Source organism: Falco cherrug, chromosome 13 (assembly GCF_023634085.1).
Source record: "Falco cherrug isolate bFalChe1 chromosome 13, bFalChe1.pri, whole genome shotgun sequence".
NCBI classification, from domain to species: Eukaryota; Metazoa; Chordata; class Aves; order Falconiformes; family Falconidae; genus Falco; species Falco cherrug.
Genome location: NC_073709.1, coordinates 31,199,606 through 31,220,033, shown reverse-complemented (window position 1 = coordinate 31,220,033; position 20,428 = coordinate 31,199,606). Strand labels below are relative to the sequence as shown.

At 41.6% G+C, this 20,428-nt stretch overlaps 1 protein-coding gene across 1 annotated transcript in view; it reads right to left on the bottom strand.

Moving 5' to 3' along the window:
• ALK (ALK receptor tyrosine kinase) overlaps positions 1–20,428 on the bottom strand; it is a 281,080-nt gene that overhangs the window by 63,977 nt on the left and 196,675 nt on the right. Inside the window, exons 6-8 of the mRNA XM_014277243.3 lie at positions 11,568–11,699; positions 3,555–3,686; positions 1,992–2,092 (exon numbers count right to left, since the gene is read on the bottom strand). Coding sequence (XP_014132718.2) covers positions 1,992–2,092; positions 3,555–3,686; positions 11,568–11,699 — 365 coding nt within the window. The remainder of the gene's footprint in view (positions 1–1,991; positions 2,093–3,554; positions 3,687–11,567; positions 11,700–20,428) is intronic.

Sequence of the window (20,428 nt, the reverse complement as noted above, 5' to 3'; positions counted from 1 at the left end):
GTTTATGGCTTGCTCTGACTGTGGAAGAATAAATGAGTCTAATTTGCACGCACTTGCTGAGATCTCTTTGTCACATGAATCATGAGTGAATTTTGTCAGTGGGATTTCAGTTGCCAGAGAATCTGTCCTGGTTGTGACATGCCAGGTGAAGCTGTCAGCAGCGACAGGTAGAAGAAAACTCATCTTTTAATGCCTGAACCTGAGCCAGTTCAACTGGGAAGTGATTGAGGGTGAATAAATACAGGACAGCATTACGGTATTTTCACAACCTCTTTTCTGACTGTAATTCCACTATAAGGAAGTTTGTTGGCAACTATTGGAGGAGTAAGTGCATAGGGGGGACTATCTCCTTTCTCCTCTTGTGTTGCGCTGAAAAGTAGAATTAAATTATTCTGCTCACAGACAGACTGTTCCAGTAAAATAGAATTTGAAGCCACCAGGGGCTCATTGAGAAGAGAAGCTTTGACACTATATGAAAAGGCAAGAGACAAAACCCTTGCCAAACTCCTTCACTCTTTATTACCGACAGCTGCAATGCTGGATGCGTCCGGATGCCTTTTAAGTGCCAAGGGGAGTGACGGAGGTGGGATGGCATGTGAGCAGATGAAATACATGGCAGCTTCTCCCCCGATGGCAAGTTTAATTATTTGCACTGTTGTATACACAAGAAAAAAAAATATACACATATTGGGAAATCATTCACTCTGATTCCTGTGTCAGGTGGATTATGAAAAACACTCGCTCTTGCTGGTCCACAGCAGAACAAGGTCTTAAAATATTCAGAACCTGCATATGCCTTTGTCACAGAAGGGAGGGAAAACAAGGTGGAATGTATTTCCTAAAGGAAGACGACATGAATATATCAAGCAAGCAAAACCAGATATACTTTGCTGTATGAACTGAGATATCCAACAGAAGTGAACCAAACCAAACTGTAAGCCAAAGAAACTCCATCTTCTATGTACTTTCATTCCAGAGGACTTTCTAATGCATCCCTTCTTGGCCTTTCTGCATTTTAAGATCACTGGAACAGGGAGAATCTGATTCTTTTGTCTGTTCAGTGCTCAACCAGCAAACAACAAACTGTGCTTTGCTGGGATCAATTTTCTCAAATCCCTCCGCTCCAAGATCCAGGCACTGACATGACATTTCAGGGTGACCATTCAAGATGTGAAACGCTCTAAGTCACTAGCCACGGTTCAAAGTCGTAAGTCACAAATAAATCCTATCAGTGATAAGATAATCTGTGAAGCTACAGACTAAAGTAAAAAGATGCAGGCAGGTCATCTTTCTGTAAGGTGCAGTTTTAGGGTTACGTACAACTGACTCAGAAATGACAACCACGTGCAAGGTTGCCTGGCAAGCCTTGATATCCTTGCTTAAGTTGATGTCTTACGACTGTCAATAGCTTTTCTGCTTGAATACAAACCTGTGAAGCTGGTTCCATTCTTACACGACTTTATCTCTGCTGCTGCTTACTTCAGTGCTCCTATGAACAAGGCCTGCATGAGGCTTGGTAGGTTTGATGTGCAGCGTGATGAAGACCTGCTAGCTCGGATCCCAGCTATACGAGGAAAGCATGCACCATATTTACTGAGCAGCTTGGGAACAGTCCCGAAGCCTATTCTTTCTTGGATCTTGCAAACACAATGTTGGTTCATGCAGTAAGCTTCTTCCTCTTTGTGTGTATGTAATGCTGGCTGCCCTACCCCTAGAGCACATACACCTAATTATGAAGATTGTAATATATCATGTAAGGCCATAGAATGAGGACAGGATACACCAAGCTTTTCAGAGCACATTTGGTGGCATTTCAAGCAGATAAGCATATCTTTCCCCTGCACACAGGGGCATTAAATAATTATATTTTATAGATAAGCCATCAGAGAAAGCGGTTGCTGTGCTATTGACCTAGTGCCTATATTTGAAAACCAGAGTGAGACACACAAAAAAGCTCTGTAAATCGCAGAAGGAAAGAAAACATGACTTGCCTCGCAGGGGGAGTTCCTCAAAGGAGCTGGAAATGCAGTGCTGGTCATGACAGTGTTTGTTACTGCTGGTGCTTTGCTGGTGTTAAGGAGGAGCACAGAACCTGGATAAAAGAGAGGAAGAAGGTCAAACTGCAGCACTCCCCTTCTGGTTTCAGGGTTTGTGAAACCTCCCCGAACCTATGTCACCTGGCTCCTATTACAGCAGAATGCTTTTTCAATTTATTAGGGATGCAGCTTCACCTACCCAACAAACATATTTGGGAAACACATGGAAGGAGTCTGTCTGCCTTCCCCCTACACCTATCTTCTGTTGCACCATGACGTCAAATTTATCCTCATTGCAAGGCTGAACAGCAAAAATTTATCTTTTATGAATTAAAAGTAACTTGGAAGAGAATATTTATCTCGGTCAAAACCAAACCAAAATACAGCTATGGCAAAACACCACCAGAGTAACGCAGCTGGAGGCCTCTTTGCTCCTTTAGTTGTTGTAACAGGAGGAACACAGGCAGTAATAACACTAGGGTTTTTCCTTGGCAGCTCTGCATGAAAAGGTGTGTATTTGCACTATTTCAGCTCTGCCCTCCAGCTCAGGAGAATACTGCTGCTTAGAGCCCAGTTATTTGGGCTTTCACTGAAATTGCCTCTGCAGCATAAGACAAATAGTGAATCGGCAGCACTTGCCAGCTCCCCACAGTACCCTCTCTTTCTGGCTCTTTGCTGTGCTGCCTATGCCTTCATCAGTTTGTGGTCTGTGACACTGTGGGCTAAGCCATCAGATGACATAAACCAGAATAGCTGCACTGTAGCCTACACCAGTTCATGCCAAAGTAGAGAATCTCACTCTTCATGTTTAACTCTGGATCTAAAGCAATATTGAGATTATACACGATTAACTCTGCTGTTATTACTGTATCACTTTAGATGCCCTGTGTCTCAGCAACAAAAGCCTCCAACGATTCACATTACTGCGCTAGGAAAAAGCTTATCCTGGCAGGTAGCCTGTTTGCCAAAACTTAACCAGCAGTAGTTCAGTGCCCAAAGTATAAACCTTCACTGGTTTGTATGAGAAGGATTAGAAACGAACAACTGGGATTTGGGTAGGGGAACAAAGTACACAGCAATTATACATAGAAGTGGACATCTCGAGGGATAATGGAGCAAAGAGAAGGAAAACAAGGACGTGAGCAGGGGAAAAAGGAGTACTGAGAAGCAGAGGAAGTAAATAGGAAAAACAAAGAAAAAACCAGCTCAGTATGGAGGAGGGTCATGCAGATGAACACTTGGTGTGAAGTTGTTTAGAAAGGGTCAAGTTCTGTATCTGGTCAATCTTGGAGACCTGGGGTACCGCTCTGCACCCTCAAGACAGGAAGTGAGCAGGACAGACTTCTGCTCAAAGCAGTTACAGTAGAGAGATGCCTTTTGCTCCACTGGAGGCTGAGCATGTAAGTACACTGGAAAACATGCCTTGTGTTTTATTCCCTCTCCCCACTGTTTGTGTATCTTGTATCTTTTTTGCACTCTGCTGTTCATTCTATGCACTTACTATTTACTGTCACACACCTTCTATTGAAGGAAAACGGTTGTGCTCCGGGCTTCCAATTTGCCATGGAGAAGGATGGGATGCAGAGGAGCCCTGCCTCCAGCCACAGTCCTCTTCTTCAAATGAACAGTAAAAGCCAGAGGGAAGCTTTTCTGCAAGAGGGAAAGACACACATACACACAGAAGAACCCAGGTGAGCTGAGCAGGAGCCTCCTGGGCACACAGAGGAGCTGCATTGATTATTCTGACCCAGTTTACCCAGGGCATGCAGGCACCCCCAAAGCTACTCTGTCCTTGTGTGGAGTCATGTGTGTGCCTGACCACGGGGAAGGTGGTGGCAAGGGAAACAACCCCCCCAGGCTGCGACTAAGTGAATCCCCCATGCTTTGACAAACCCCAGTGAAAGGACACATCTCTGTATACACTAAGGGGGTCTCCTAAATACTTGGTCTCTACAGCTCCACGGGTATAAACCCACTCAAATTTGCATCTTGGAGATGGCTTTCCTAAACACTGTTCCGCAGCCCCACAGAACAAAATGTTGGAGAGGGGTAAGTTCCTAACATGATTCCTCTCCCTCACAGTCTAGGGTCTCTAGTGAGCCCAGCTCAGCAACATGACCTCCTCTCTGTGAGTGCTGATGCAGTCTCAGGTACAGCACTGAATCCTTTTGTGCCTCTTTTTGCACAGTTTTTGCACCTGTGAATCTGTTTGGCGAGATGAATGGACAAAAAGAGGATAGTTTATTTTAAGCCATACTTCCAGGTTTTGAAGCCCACTCATTCTGTCACTGGCTTAGGATTTCGGGCAAGTTTCCAGCTGCGAACAATAAAGATACACTAGCTTTTTGCCTTTAAATTAACTAGTTTTAAAGTAATAGTCATCTCATTCAAAGCAGAAGGTAACTCTTACCTTCCATCTCCTTCTCCTACCTACATTGCAAGTTCTTACAAAGGGTGCAAAGTACTACTCCTTTTGCCCTGATCCATATACTTATATTGCCATACATAAACAACATCTACTTGGCCATGAATCACTCATTTATTTCAAAACTCATGAAATATTTTTCCCCACCAGCCTCAATAAAGCCTCCCTCTCTCCTCCCTAGTTTCTACTGCTCTCTAGTTCTACCTTTGCACTTCTCCAGCATGTGGACAGATTCTGAACTTACTAAGTAATATTGGCAGAAAAGGGACCTTGTAAAATGCCACCCAAAATCACTACAACTACAGCATGATTTTCACTTTCAGTGAATCACCCCTGATCCTTAATACAGACTCTGTGCCCAGGGTGCAGCTGACAGCCCTGCCAGGTACCAGAAGGCTTCCTGGTAATCAAAGGGCACAAACTGGGTCTTATGGGGAAAAGGGTAGAGCACAGAGCTAGGCTGAGTGGAAAAGGGGCCCTTTTATTACAGAGTTACATTAGGTATTAAAGAAGAGCAACCAGTCATTTTACCCTGCTATACAGACTAAACAGTCCTTGGGGTTGGCAGTGCAAAGCCCCTGAACACGCTTGCTCAGTGGGGGTGGTCCTTCTTCCAATAAACTGGAAAAACTGCTGTAACAAACAGATGTAGCTGTAAAAGGGATGGTGATATTCTTGACTTCTCACAGTTTTACAGGACTGCGTACTCAAATCTGTACTAAAAAACAGTTTAGCCCATCTTTGTTTTCTCCTTCTCTGTTCCCCTAAACTTGCCTTAAATCAATTTTGGGGGGTTTTGTTGTGGGTTGTTCGGGTTTTTTCCTTCTTTTTTTTGAAAGAAAGGAAAATTATACAAGAAAACTGTTTAAAAGTACAAGGTAAAAATATCATAAACTTCCATATCCAGGATATCAGTTTTCCATTTCAACTGCTTATTAAAATCAGAGTAAAAATTTCTTCACTTACAAAATGTAGGACAGACTACAAACTCGCAAAGCAAGAGAACCTGCTGGTTGGGTGACACTGGCAATTTCATTAGCTTCTCTAGTGAGAAAAGGAGGCTCCTAAATTCAGATTTTGTTGTAACTATCAAAAATTTTTCCCTCTGAAATTTTCTAGCTATAAAATTTCTGTCAGACACTGAGGCTCCAGTACTCAAACTGGAGATCACTCAAAATATCTAAATATCGGTAGAGCTCCTGGCTGAGATTGCAGGTCAACCAAATACCTGCTCACAGGGCCTCAGCTCTGACTTGCACACCTCAAAAGGCAAGTCACTGTCAGTGGCAGATGCACCCGCTCCTTGGTTTACCCTGAGAAAACAGCTGGGGAACACCGCAACTGCAGCACCTAGACCAGAAATACTTGGTTTTCTAGAAGCTTGAATCATAACTCACTTCATAGAGGAAACTGAAACAAATCTTACATCTCTGGCTTTTTAGTAGGGCCAAATTTGCACTTGGAACCTGACATGGAGGTGAGAGCCATGTTTTACTGCTATTTTCTTCAAGCACCCAAATCTGTTATGAAAAGATCAAAACTTGTACTGGAGTTAAGGCTTTTCCAAGTTTTTCCTTTTAAAAATCTCCAAATTCATTCAGCCTGGTCTTTAAATATGAAGCCGTTAAGCAGAGAGTTGCTTCCTTGTGTTTTACTCCTCTACAGAACTTGATTATATTTCATTGTGCAGACTGAGGCTGGGATCCAAAGAAAATGACAAATTATAATGTGTCCTGAATTCCTACTGAAACAGCTTGGCTCGGTGTCCAACTGAATTCATTTCACGGCCATACGCTATCTAGGATGATGTAAACAAGTCAGAGCGGCAGGAGGAGTCATCTAAGCAGCAATCCCTGCCTGGAGGCCAGAAAAAGCTCACTGCTGATGAAGAAGGGCATCAATAAGAAGCTATTACTTTCCCAGAAAATTTCATTCCTCCTCCACAAATTAATTTTTTATGAATTTTCAGATGTCCCATGCACTTTGGATACATTTTCTCTGCTACTCTTTCTTACTTTGGATACATACAGCACCTACGATTCCAAGTATTGCTATTCCACAAAGACCTCTTTGGCTAGCGCTTCCCTTCGATGTGTACTTCTCGATTTTCTGAATGTTTGTAATTCAAACTCACTTAGTGCAGACACTGCGCTGATGAGGGAAAACTAATCTGACTTCATTGGAAAATCAAGTAAATGAGGAGGCAGGAGTTACGCCTATTGGAACCTGCCATGTTGAATATTATCATTAGTGACAAAAATATCAAAAGATTTAGACCTTACTAAGATTAAGAGGCAGCCTGTAGAAATGGTATGGAGAATAGAGTAATCCAGTGAGACTGGAGCACTGTAAGAATGTAAGACACTCTCTGAGCGACAAGGTAGAGAAAAGCTGTAGGATGTTAAACTTGTTTCTAAGCAAATTATTTTCAAGTCTTCAGAATGAATTACCATTCAAGCAAATTCTACATAGGTTCAAATATTATTTTTTTTTGTTAACTCAGATTTTTCATCCTTTAATAGCAAGAAAAAATTAGCAACTGGAATGATATATGAAGCAGATGGAGCAGGCTCTTGATTCAACACTAGGTTTAAATCAACCAGATACTACAGTTTAAAATTTTGGATGAAATTTCAGACTGGTATTATAAAGGAGACAAACATAACATAAAAGACTACTCTGGTATGTGTGAACCTTTATCAAATTTAGGAGGAAATCTCAGAAGCCAAATGGATCAGCTATTCAAACAATTTAAAGAAGCACATAAATCTTAAACATGAGCTTTTTTCAAGGGCTGCCTCTACGCTAGCAAAGTGGTCAGCCAAATCCTACCAAAAATGAAGCATAAAAAGGGAAAATACTTTTCAAAAGTTGACAAAGAGTTACCCTTTAAAGCCAGAAGGCTTTGCTGAACTCAGAACTGCCAGGGGTTACAATTTGTTGCTGTAAGTACAGCTTTTGATCAAGAAAGGGGCAAAAGGATTAGTGTATGCAAGACAGGAACCTTAAGAGAGCCCAGCATGGCAACAGGTTGCTATTTCACCATTTTGCTTGCAGGGAAACTGCTGGGCTCTATCTATCACTAGGATATAAATTAATCCAGTGGTTTCTTCATGCATTTTTGCCTGGAAAGTAAACTGGCCCCTGCAGAATTAATTATCTATGCTTTTTTGGTCACTTGCTCATGTTATTACAAATTCAAGTTTTATAGGTTCCTACCCTAGCTGCCATCTGGTATTTTGACAGATGCGTGCTCCCCCAACCACACAGGACAGCCTGAGTCTCTCCTTTCATGAACCAGAGACTAGGCCTCCTTATCTCAACTGGTAATGTGTTCAACATCCTTAAATATCCAATGAGGCAAAGAGTGAAAATTACCCTTACAACCCAGTCGTTATGAGATTGATTTGAAAGATGGAGGACATTACTTTCAATCCCCATTCCAGGTAAAATTTATAAAATGTGGAAGAGCACCCCTGGAAAGACTTGAGTGATCATTTTCTTCTGAATTAGACCAGAACTCCAGACCACAACCTTAGAAATTCTGCATGGAAATAGGAAATATGGGTTCAAATTCGCTTAGGCAGAAGAAAGAATCAGTCCTGGGTGAATCCTCTAAGTTCTTGGTCTCTAGATAATAAATATACTATCAGGACCTCCATTCTTTTTAATTTTTTATATTGTTGTTTTTTTTTTTTTCATATAGCCATTACTTTCTTAACACACTTTGACTGATTAACCAGTATTTTCCCAGGCTGATTTTTTTTTTGTGTGTGAATTTGAGAAAGAAAGTAAAATAATTTTGGACTAGCCAAAAGTATATGCACCTTTTTCTTTTAAGTAAAATTTTTATTTTTTGCCCAGACTTGCTGCCCTGCAACATAAGATTACTGAACCAAAATCCAAGCTATCATTAACTAAAAAGAGAAGTAGAAAACTACTGAAACAAATCCTCCCTTTTTGTAAACCACAGCTCTGCCAATCTGTATTAATAAATGATTTGAGTTTTCATCTCTGTCTTATACCATACCAGGGATATCACATATGTGACTACTACAATAAGACGGAAAATGTTATTCTTTTGCAATAAGTTATAATCCATAAAAGCTTGAATTCACTAACAGAGACAAAAGACTGCAACCATCTGAAGACTTAACAGGTGTCTGCAAAGTGTGCTTCTGCAAAGTATCTTGCAGTGTGGCACTTCCATCAGCCTGTTAAATCTGTACGTCTGATCCCAAATCAACACAGTTCGGCATCTAATTCCGCATCTGCCTCTTTGAAGCTGTCTTTCGCTCCTGCAAGAATATTTGATTATGACTCAAACAGCAACATGCTTTTCTCTAGGGGTCATCCCTCTCTGATTTTACACTCTACACAGACTAATTGATTGCATGCAGAACAAGCACCGTGACATTTCATTGGCCATTAATAAGTAAAGAGATGTTAACAAACAGCAGGCATTAGGGAGATTTTGTTTTGAGCTAAGAAAGGAACAAAAATCAAATGAATAGTAAGAAAAAGGAAAAAAAAAAAAAAAGAATTGGTAACTGCACAGCTAAAAGACTGTGAAAGGAAAAAACCCCACAACCCAATACTTCCTTGAAGCTCAAAGATAGAAGACTTTGGTTAATGGTAATTTTAAAAGCTCTCCCCTCAATTTTGCGCACAGCTACATCTTTTTCTGACAGCTCTTTTATATAAGCAGAAGCATTTGGGAACCCCCTTTCTCTGCTTTATCTATTTGAATCACTTTTTGCCACACTTGCAAAAAACTGATGAAAACATCCGTGTTGCTCAGGAGTAAAATGACAACTCAAATGCTGAAAGATGACATATGTTTTGTGTTAGGCTGCCATGCAGATGTAGTAACTGACATCCAAAACATTAGATCATTTCTCTGTTTTGTGTAAGAAGTCTTATGCCAAAAATAGTCAACACAGTAAAGAGGCAAAAGCAGAGAAATCAGCCATAGAACTGAGCAGGCTTGTAAGTGGCTAAGCAGACATACCCACAAGCTCAGCCCTTGCTAAGGCAAGCCAGCCTTTTTTGTTGCTTGGGTGGAAGATGGTGCTTTTTGGGGCTTTTGGCTGGGAGTAAAAACACTCATTCCTGGTACCTGTGGTCGAATACAAGCCATGTGGTCTTCTCCTGAAGCCAGGGAGTGACACTGCTAAACAGGCAGTTAAATGTCTTCTGCTTTTCGCATTTTCTCATTTACATTCTCAGCAGATTCTTTGCTGACACAACGGTAAGAGCTATACTGCTTTGCGCAAGTAGCTACGGATGAATGCTGCATGGAGGGAGAAAAGGCTACCAACCCAGCCTCTGCGGATGATGTATGTGAGAGGGGGACTGGTCACTTTATCAGCCGGCTCACCATGGGATACGGGGTGGCAGCTAGGGGCAGAAGCAGAGCCAGCTTCCTGATATGCGAGTATGGACTGACACCAGCCACAGGTGCACCCAATGTTTGAAAACAACAGGTAAGCATCTTTCTCTGGACCTACCCCACCCTCTGGTGGTACTCAGTCTGCATCCATGAACAGCTCTGCTGCTCCCGCTGGTATAGACAGGATTACCCTCACAAGGCAGAGCCATTTATAGTAGACAGATACAACAGGACATATAGTTAATGGTAAATAATATGCTTCTCTGCTTCCAATGAAATGAAAATGCATTCAACCTACTCATTATCATAATTTACTAGTTTTCTTTAATTAAAGTGTAGAACACAACAGAAATAGCATCATGAGGTTTTAGAGCTGTTTTAAAGCTCTTAGGCAAAAAGGTTCCAGTACTTCTAATATGGAACATTACTGGTTCTAAGGAGCTGCAAGGCTGCAGTGATGACACTGTTCCTATGAAAGTGAATTTAATATTCACTGTGTTGTTAATGGATATAATTTCAAATATATATGTAACAATGTCTAATGTGATGGAGAAGTGTATCATTTCAAGCTTTTAACTAGCTTACTGGATGATCTCAGGTAAAACCACTGTTCTCCACACCAGTAAAATCTGGTACTTTATTTCTTTATTGGCAGCAAAGAACTGGAATTTGCTAGATGACGTGTGTCACTCTTAAGTTTATGATAGAAACAGCAAAAGTCTGTTAGTGTGCACATTACCTCTGTCAACACAGCTTATTTGAATTGCCTTACCCAGATTCTCCCCTGCTCTAGCTGCAACATGTGAAAACTAAACTGAGAATAATTGCCTTTTCTATTCCAAAGGCTTTTGCTGGTACTGGTATTTTGGACAGGGAACACGTTTTTTGCATACCAAATCAATACAGCTCTGTCAACAAAAGTCCACAGGCTAGATCAGCTGTGACACATACACTTTAAACTAGTAAACGAACTCTCGATGATTATTTTGCTTGATATATTTGCCATGCAGATAACCATACGACTGACTTCTAACTGTCTGTAGACTGGCAAAGGGGAAGATGCTGGAGGTAGAACATGCAGAGGTACAGGAAGAGAGGTAAGGCATCTTCAAGACGGTTAAAGGAAGTTCCTAAAGTATCTAGGTTACACAGCACAATTACAAAGTATTCAGGCACAGGAAGTTTTCAGAAAACTCAGGCTGCTATCTGTCTTCTGCTGTATGTTATTAGACTACTGACTGCTGAAGAGAGGATAGAAAACCAGAGGGAGTACAAGACACAGGAGCTGGTCAAAGGCAAGCTACTGGCTCTTCTCATTTTTCATCTTAGAAGTTTTCTCCTTCCTCTCCCTTCTGCCACATGCTATGCTACATTTTGATTAAAGCCTCTTAACAAACCACACATTTTGTAATTCTGTAAGGCACCTAGCTATTCAGGCTGTACTTCCTTTGGTTTTTTGATCAGGAGTTTGGAAGAGATGAAGCGCTAAGAGCATCTTAAGAATCTGCTGCAGAACTAATGCAGATGAGTACAGGAACATATCAAATGGTCTGCTCTAGGCAGACATCCAGAGAAACTGCATGTGTTATGGAGGATACTGGTCTTTTGATAGTATCAAATTAGTCTATTAGAGCTAAAGTCTTAGGCATTAAAATTCAAAACAACCAATATTTTTGGAAAAGGAAGATGCAGCCTAGGGCTTTGGATTACTCACTGCACATATCTCCCTCATCTTCTCCCTCGGCGCAGTCCCTGATGAAGTCACATGCCTGCCCCAGCCCGATGGCCGTCCCATTCCAGCAGCTGAAGGAACCCTCCAGAGCCATTTTTGAGCCAGAAGCAGATCCTAGAGAAAAAGAAAACAAAACCCACTTCAGATTACTGAATTGCCATCCTCTCAACCAACAGGTCATGGGATCCTGGATAACACTGAAGGTGAGAACATCTTGTGAAATCCCCTCAATCCAATAATTACTTGATAAAGTCATTATTTTATTTTCTTTGACCTGTTCAATCTTCTCAACTACCTAATGGTCCACCTGACAGAGAATTTCATTTCCCCAGGCATTTCTAGTAACTTGGAAGGCATCTCTGACCCTCAAAAAGAGGGTTGAAATCCTGCAGCCTGCTCTGTGGTACTTCTCAAAAAAACCACAATACACATGATAGATTTTTAATTGTGTGTAAATTTACTGCTAGACTGACAGTCCTGAAGACTGATATCCTCTTTGTCCAGCCCAGGAATAACATGGCTACAGGGTCTGGAAGGAACGCAAGCTTTCATCGTGCCTTCCTGTCAATTACCTATGTATTACCTATGACTTGGGTGTACCACATAGTCATATGCTCTCTGCAAGACAGCTAACAGTCTGCTCTTGGCTTCTACTTTTCTTTCTCTTCTATACCCACTCCCCTCCCCTTGAGTCAGGGAGCCTACAGCAGGCTATATCTACCAAGATACAAGAATCACTAATTCATTTTACCTAAATTAGGCAGCAAAAGGCAGCTAGCAATGTGGAAAGGAGCCAACTCTTATGAAATGAGGTTGCTGAACATTACAATTAGAGCCCAGTATCATCCATTCAGAAATGATCCAGAGTACTTGTCCCTTAGCATTGTCCTTTTCTGGAGGCACTTAATTCCCCTGACAGCTGAGAAGTCAGAGATCATCCAGACTGACGGGTATCATTTTCCTTACTGCAGGAATTGTCTCATCCTGAGCCCTGTGATTGTGGCCAAGTGAGATACTTAGGACAAGGGTGATTTTTGGTTTTTTGGGGTTGTTTTTTTTTGGGGGTGGGGTGGGGTTGTTTTGTTGTTTTTGGTTTTTTTAAGAAACACGTGCTCTAGGTCAGCCACCTGAAGGAGGAGGCAGGAATTAGTTCAGCAACACCCTACAGTCAGTATGTATGGAGAAGGCTAAGTCTGGGACATGCCGGAGTTCCTTCCACAAAAATCTGGGTGTAGGTGCAATTCACCAAAACCATCCTGACTCTGCAGAGATGTTGCTTTCAGCCACTACTCCTAGAAGGAAAGCCTAGAAGTATGAAGAGATCGGTGCTGTGAATTCCCCACTGCAACAACCCTGTCTCATATTGAATGGGTAAATGCTCAAGATTAAACCAAAGCCTCTGGGCAGACTGAGCCATTGTTTGCCTAACTCATCCGTGCTTGCTAAACAGCACAGCTACATCATGTTCTCTGGTACTACAGGGAGTTGGGAATCACTGGTGATTCAATTAGATGTGCACTTGATACTTTTATTTATATTGCCTGCCAAAACTAAAAATTAATGAAGCATGTAGGAAAACAACCACTATTTCTCTTCAAGCTTATTTTATGGCGCAAATCAATTCAGGAGTGGGGGGAATACATGCCAAACCTTTTTAATAAAGGACCCCAGCTCCTGAAAAGGGTGCTCCTGTGTTGTTGTCAGCTTGATTTTTTTGACTGCCTTAGAGCAATTCTGGCTTGCTGCATACAGACTGCACAGTGCCCTTGCATTTCAGTCAGGGTCAAGGCATGACTGCAGAGGAGAGCTTTGCAGAAAAAATATATCAAGTAACTCAGAGCCAGTTACTGACAATTTCTGTGGGCCCCTTGGTAAGGGTTCAAGGCAACGAGGAGGTATCTTCCGTGGCTTTGTCGTGCTCCTTGCAAAAACGCACTCCCAGGGACACTGCTGAGAGCTTTCCCTATGTTCGATGCAAAGCTCTGCATGTGCCACAAGCCAGACACAGCGGGCTCAGGTCTGTGCAAATGGACGCTAGAAAGCTGTAAGGAGGACCCTGGTAACTCAGTAGGTGATCCCTTCTCTTAGGGGTGTGCAATGAACCTGTATGGCACCATGTTGCTGGAAGTACAACCTAAAGAAAAGTTGAGACATGTCCTAGAGCGCTTCCATCAGGTCAGTAACATCATGACACTTAAATATCTTTTAAGTCCTACTCAGATTCAGAATTACTTTTGTCTCTCTTAATTTCCTCACAGATGGTTTTGAACCCCACGTTTATTAGTCATGCCCCCCCCCCACACTTTTATCCACAATCTTTTCAGCAATGTCCATGTTTTATCCTAGCAGCTGCTGGGATACCATAGGCAGAGATTCAGAGGATGGGTTATTGTAGGCAATGGAGTTGTTGTGTTTACTCAGTTCATTATAACTTCATAACGGCACTCAGTTTTCCAAGCACATGACTGAATTAACACTAATTATAATGGAACCAAGGCATTCAAGAGCACCTACTGTCTTCCCAGGTGTTACTGCTGCAGCCCAGGAACACAAATCTCCTGAAGTCAACTGGCTGTAGTATATAAAGTAGTCATTTGCAACTAGACATCAAGCAATTCCGGGAGCTTTTCCTCCAAAACAAAGCAGCAGATTTGCATGCTCATTCATCTCTGTGGAGACGGGGCTTGAATTAGCTCAGATTTGCATTAGACGTGTATATACATGCTCCTGGTATAGGTTAGAGAACACAAATAGCAAAGCTGCAGCCTGGGGAATGGCTGGGCTCTGTGACAATGCATGCTTTATTCCTGTCTCCTGTTTGCTTGCTTACTGTGTGCACAAAGGCAAAACAAATTGGATAAAGGAGATGATTAACCAGTAAAACAAACAGATAACCAAAAAAGCCCAAATACAAATGACCCTTTTAATGGGCCACTTGATGCAGATGTTTGCATCCAAGCTCAAGGAAACTTAATTTTTAATTAAAATACTTTGTAACAAAAATAGACATTTGATCTTTTCACTTCCCAGCCCTAATGACTCCTGGCAAGGTGAGCCAGAATGCCCTGGATCACTGAGCGAAGTGGCCTAAACTCACACAGGGAAGATGTGTAAGGCAAGGAAAATGAATAGTATCAAATAAGTATCAAAGTAAAATTTGTGGGAGACATCCTTTATATTTACAGCAGTGTTTATGTAGCCAGTGGCATCCATAAATTATAGCAGTCATTAAGCTGTACCACGGCTGGCTTGCAGCCTTATAAATCATTATTTAAACAGCAACATTAAACAAATGGCATTTCAGGCTCTAAATTGAAAGGAGAAACAAACAACTCCTTGGGGAACAAGTGCTGAGTTTGTACCTCATAGGTCCTGCTTCTGAACACAGCTCAGCCTTGGCAGCGGTCAAATCCAGTACCAGACCCTGGCCACAAATGACAGCCCGGACTCCGGACTGCCCACGCTTTCGGCCTTGGTTTCCACAGAGCAGGATGGAAAAGGGAAGATCATGTGCCTTGGCCTAATGCAGGACAAGCAGCTTGCTGCTCAGACCGTGGGGCCAAAGGGGATGCATTTCACTTTTCAGCAGATTTTCTCCAACTTCAGTTGCCTCTTCTCTCTGACCCCCTGCCTCGACCAGCAGAGAAATCGAAGTGTGCCGGCAGGCTTTGGGGAATCTGTCTCAGAGGAATGTGGCCAGAGAGACTGTGAGGTTTAGACACTGCACAATGGGAACCTTCAACTGCCACCACACTTGGCCAGGTGGGACAGAAGACTGAAACTCTTCCAGGCATGCACAAAGATATCCCTTATCTTGCAAACTTGCTACGCTGCTAATTATCATGCAGGATTAATCAAGCTGAACATAATTATACCTCGACATGTTACATTCAGCTTCTTGGGCCATAATTTTTAATGCTACCAAAAGCTTTTGGGACCAATACAGTCAGGTTAAGCCCTCCCATTCAGCACATATTAAAACAAGAGCTTAACAGCAGACTACTTGGTGGTTGTTCAAAAACTCTGTCATTTGTACTCTACACAAAAAGGTAAACACAAATTACAAAGACCCGAGATGAACATGCACCCTTGTGTACATTCTACCAACAAGCAGCTGCTCTCTGAGCTATCCCTGAGGAACCTGGCTGGGCACAACTCAATTGACTCCAGTGGATCTCAAGGCAAGACCCTGTATATACACAAGGTGAAAAACTTGCTTTTTTAATTGCTTGTACGTAGTAAGAAATACCTATCCATGGAAATCCACCATGCTTACCTCACTGTATGTGCTACCTCTCAAAAAAAACCCCACTTTCCTACTATTTAATTACACTTCTTAAAAAATTCTTCTAACTGGCTAGTGCTGCAGTCCAATGTTACGCCACTAAATGCCACTAAAAATCAGGGATTATGCAACCTCACTGACAATGCCTATCTGTCAGAAGTGTTTCTCATTAACTTCTCAATTTTATCTGCTCCTCCTTTAGTTTGAGTTCAAGGTTTTGACTCAGACATATTTAAAAAGACAGTACATGGGAGATTTAAAGGTTGCATGAAAAAGAAAAGTTGCTGCCTAGCTATAAAAGGATAGTAAGAATTCTGGGGAGTCTGTGATTACTGATTTTTCTATGCCTTGCCATTTCTGATGGGCACATCATTTCCTCAGTCTTCATCTCCAGCCCTCCAGCCTTTTAGCAGTGCAGGCAGTTGAAAGCTGCTTGGTTCACTTGGTGCTAAGGATAGCCATATTCCAGGACAAAGTGAATTTTCTACTGATATGAGTCATTAATACCCCTGCTTTCACCATTACAGAAGCTGGAAAGTATGAAATAAAGAAGTTAGGAAAGTGAAAGAAGAGAAAAATGAGTTCATGTTTAAGAGAATTGAAGCCATCCTTGGCTAACGGCCATTAAACTCCCAACATGATATAGGGCAGATCACAGAAATTAAAACTTTCACAGCAAGCTACACTGCCCTCAATTTCCAGGCACCCACCCCAGGACACCCGTATTCAGATCTGCGGAGAAGTCAAGTGGTCGCAGCTGCAAATGAGACCAGTGAGAGAGATACCTGGAAAACACAATGCCCTCAATAAACACTTGGGAAAAGATTGGACTCCAGGTTTCTCACGCCAGGCAGTCAAAATTAGTCAACACTCCATAATTTCTGACTTTAATCTTTGTAACAGCATTGTTACTGTTACTGTCATTGCCTAAGGATGCAAGCGAAGCCACATTTGTAGGAGGAGGTGATCTCTTTTTATTAGACTGCCTGATACAGGCAGAAAAAGCAGCCCATGTTTGCATATGCCTGAAAGCTTGCCCATTTTCCAAGTTACATAAATTGGTTTTAATCTTCTTATTTCACTGTCTATACACAAAATGGGAATAAGCTCATCACACAGAGCTCTGTGATGTTCATTTCATTAACATTTGTAAGGAACTAAGATGATAACTAAGATATTACGGTAACAGAGCCATGAGAAAAACTGTAAGGAAATTATTTACTCTGTCTTCTCAGTGCAGTTTGAATAATTTACACTATAAAATGAACAGGGCCATATATTTGATGATGGCAGGACAGAGGATAGTAACTTCCCATTGAGGGAGCACACCCTGCCCTGCATGCTAAGGGCGAGGCATTCCCATAGTGAGCTACTCCTAAGGCAAGAAATCTTGCTCATTAGACCACATGGAAACAGAATTTTCATTTCACAGAAAATGTCAACATTTCAAAATGTATCTAACCATAAAATAAAAGAAATCCCCATTTCTCACAGAAGTTTCAAAACAATTCTGGATTGAAAGTACTGACTTAGGAGGTTTCTAGACATAACTCAATATTATCATAAACCCAAGAAATCTGAAAACATCAATTCAGATGAAGATAAAATGTTGGGCAGGAAACACAAGTGGAAACTTGCTGGTTTGGAATTCACTCACGCCCAGTAATTCAGCCAGCTCAGTTCTAATGTGCTGCCCCTCTCTGCTGCTGCTGTTTCAAAGTAGGGATGTTATGCTTAGCATACAAATTTTAAAACATCTGCTCCTTCAGCCTTGCCTAATGCCAGTACGATTGCTTACACCGAAGAAAGCTTCATTGCACACCCGAGAAGCCGGCACTTATTCACTGCCACGTTTCAGTCACATGAACTTTCTATGGAGCTGTACAGCATTCAGACCAGCCAGGCCCCCTGAGTTCTCTGGGAAAGGCTTTTGACCAGGTCTAGTTACTTTTTCTACTTTTTGATTGAATGACTTTCCAACATTAAAGTTGGTGCCATGTAGCTTTCCTGAATTTAGAGCAACAACTAGCTTCCTTAAACCTATAATGAAATAAGAATGTGGAATAAGAAAGTTAGCTATGTTTCACACTTTCTCATTTTTCAATTAGGAAAGTTGACTGAGGATCTAATATTTAACTTCATAGCTCCTGAGACAGCAAATAATTGCTGAGTGCAATAAATAACATGATGTTTTCTCCTATTCATCTTGCACAAACTCTACTTGCTTTTTTGTTTTTGTTAGGGCTCATGGTAACATATGTATTTTTTTTCTGTGATTTGCTTACCAATAAATAAGCAGCTCCAACAGCACATCCAAATATTAACAGTAAGCAAGTAAACAGCAGCAGTGAATTTTACAAAGGAAGTGTGATTTTCCAGGCGTGCAATACCTACATATTCTGCAGTATCTGCAAAAATTGAAAAGGGCCAAAAGACACGGAAAACACTTATTCCCAAACACCTATTCACAGACATAGGACTTCTTTTTAAATTTCATCTCACACAGCAGATTTTTAAGGTTTTCCTTCCTAAATATGAACATCTTGACTTAGAACAATACAATGGGATAGAGTAATTTTATTAAAATCCCAAATCTCATTTCTTTTGGCTGCTTTTTGTTGCCCTTGTTTCAATATCAGATTGCATTTGCTATTTGATTCCTTTTTCTCACAGATACCATTGCATCTTTGTAAGATTAAAAAAGAACCAACAACAAAACTAAACAACTCCCTGTTCAGCTTTCACACCTCTCCTAAAAGCAGTGATTACTATATTTGTAAGACAAAGCAACTGGTTGAAAAAAGACCAAAATTATTTTCTCTGGTTTCCTGTGAATTTTTCAAAATACAAACCTTGGAGAGGGAAAATAAAAAGCTCCAGCCTCTATTATTAGTTCTGCCATTCCCATCAGACCTCCCTGTGTCTGAACAGGCTCGCACACCAGCCCTTATCAGCTAGCAACCTCACCCACGGGAAACACTGGCCAGACTGATTGCTAGCTCACTGGAAGATGAATGCTGCTTGCCACATGTGGCAGACGCTGACAAAATCATCAGCTGGGTAAGATCTCTAAACTTATTTATAGACAAAGGAGCAGATTTAACATGGGTCCACTCAACATCAGACATAGAACTGCATATGAAATAAAACGCTACTGGAGAAAGGACATAAAAATAGTGCTTCCAAAATTCAAGCATGTCTCTTGGGTAAACTATAAGAGCTGATAAGACAGGAAATACGTGAAATTTTCTATATTTTGCTTCTTAGAAGGCTTGGTTCAAATCCACTTTCAATTATTAAAGTAAGTTTTATATTCATCTGTTCAAGTACCACAGTTCCAAGTCCAACCAACACTGCCACTATGCACAGTGGATTTTTTTCAATTCTCCATTCTTAAAAACACCACCACCACCACAACAAAACACCAAAAAAACAGCCAAACATCAATACCATCAAAAATGAGGAAACTGAGGTACATATCAAACAATTTCATTTACTTAAATGAGACTGTAAAATCCCCAAACCAGACTAACTCTCTGGCTGCTGTTGCAACCTCTACCAGTTGGACTGAAATTGCCCAGATGCAAGAAAAAAGCCACAAAAAGGAGAGCCTGGAGAAGATTGCTTGGCTCAAGAGCTGATTCCATGCAGGTCAGCTATAACCTCTCTCTGAACCCTGCAATAGCAGTAACTCAGTAATCTCTCAGTCATGCACTTTTAGCACTGCCAAAACAGTCAACAGAGGTATATTTGTATGCCTAGCCACGAAAAACACAAATAGAGGTATGACACCTAATTGTATTCAAACATCATTTTAGATAGGAATCACACTTTTCGTTTCTAAAATGCAATTCTGCTTCTATAACTGTTTAAAGCAGTATCTCTCCTTTCGCTGTCAGCAGTATTAAATTAAGGTTTATGGCCTTACTGCAGATCAGTTGCTGGGGGAAATGGGTGGAATATCACAAATCAGCACAATCACAAGCATGCATATTGTCCCTTTCAGCAGGGTGCAGTGATGCATCCTCACAGCCCAGCCAAATGCTTTACTGCGCAAAGCAGTGGCCCCACAGTAGAAGAGCAATAGTTGTTCCAGGTAGAAGCAGAAGCTTGCTGGAGAGGACAGGTTCATGTTGTGCCACTCCCCACTGTGCCATCCTCTGCGAAACCGTGCTTCTGCAAGTGCAACAAATTGCTGCCAAGCTGATTTTCACTTCGTTCAAAACCTGAGCAACAATACCTCAAAAACTCAAAGCATAAGCAAAATGAAATTGCACGCAAGTGCTTGCTGCGAGGGAAAGCAATAGTATTGTTGACACATAACGGGTTTGCCACTGGAAGGGAGTTAATGCAGACGAAGGCTATCCAGCTTCCAGTTCTAGGGAAGCAGAAGGGTACACTGCCGCGTTACCCTGCCTCCCCACATCCCTCAGTATCAGTATGTTGGTGGATGCGGTGACTCACTGGTGACTCTTCCAGCTGAATGCACTGAAAACTGCCTACATCTCGGTGCTCTGAAGCCAGCCCAAAGGGATGGAGAAGTAGCAGTTCTTGCTCT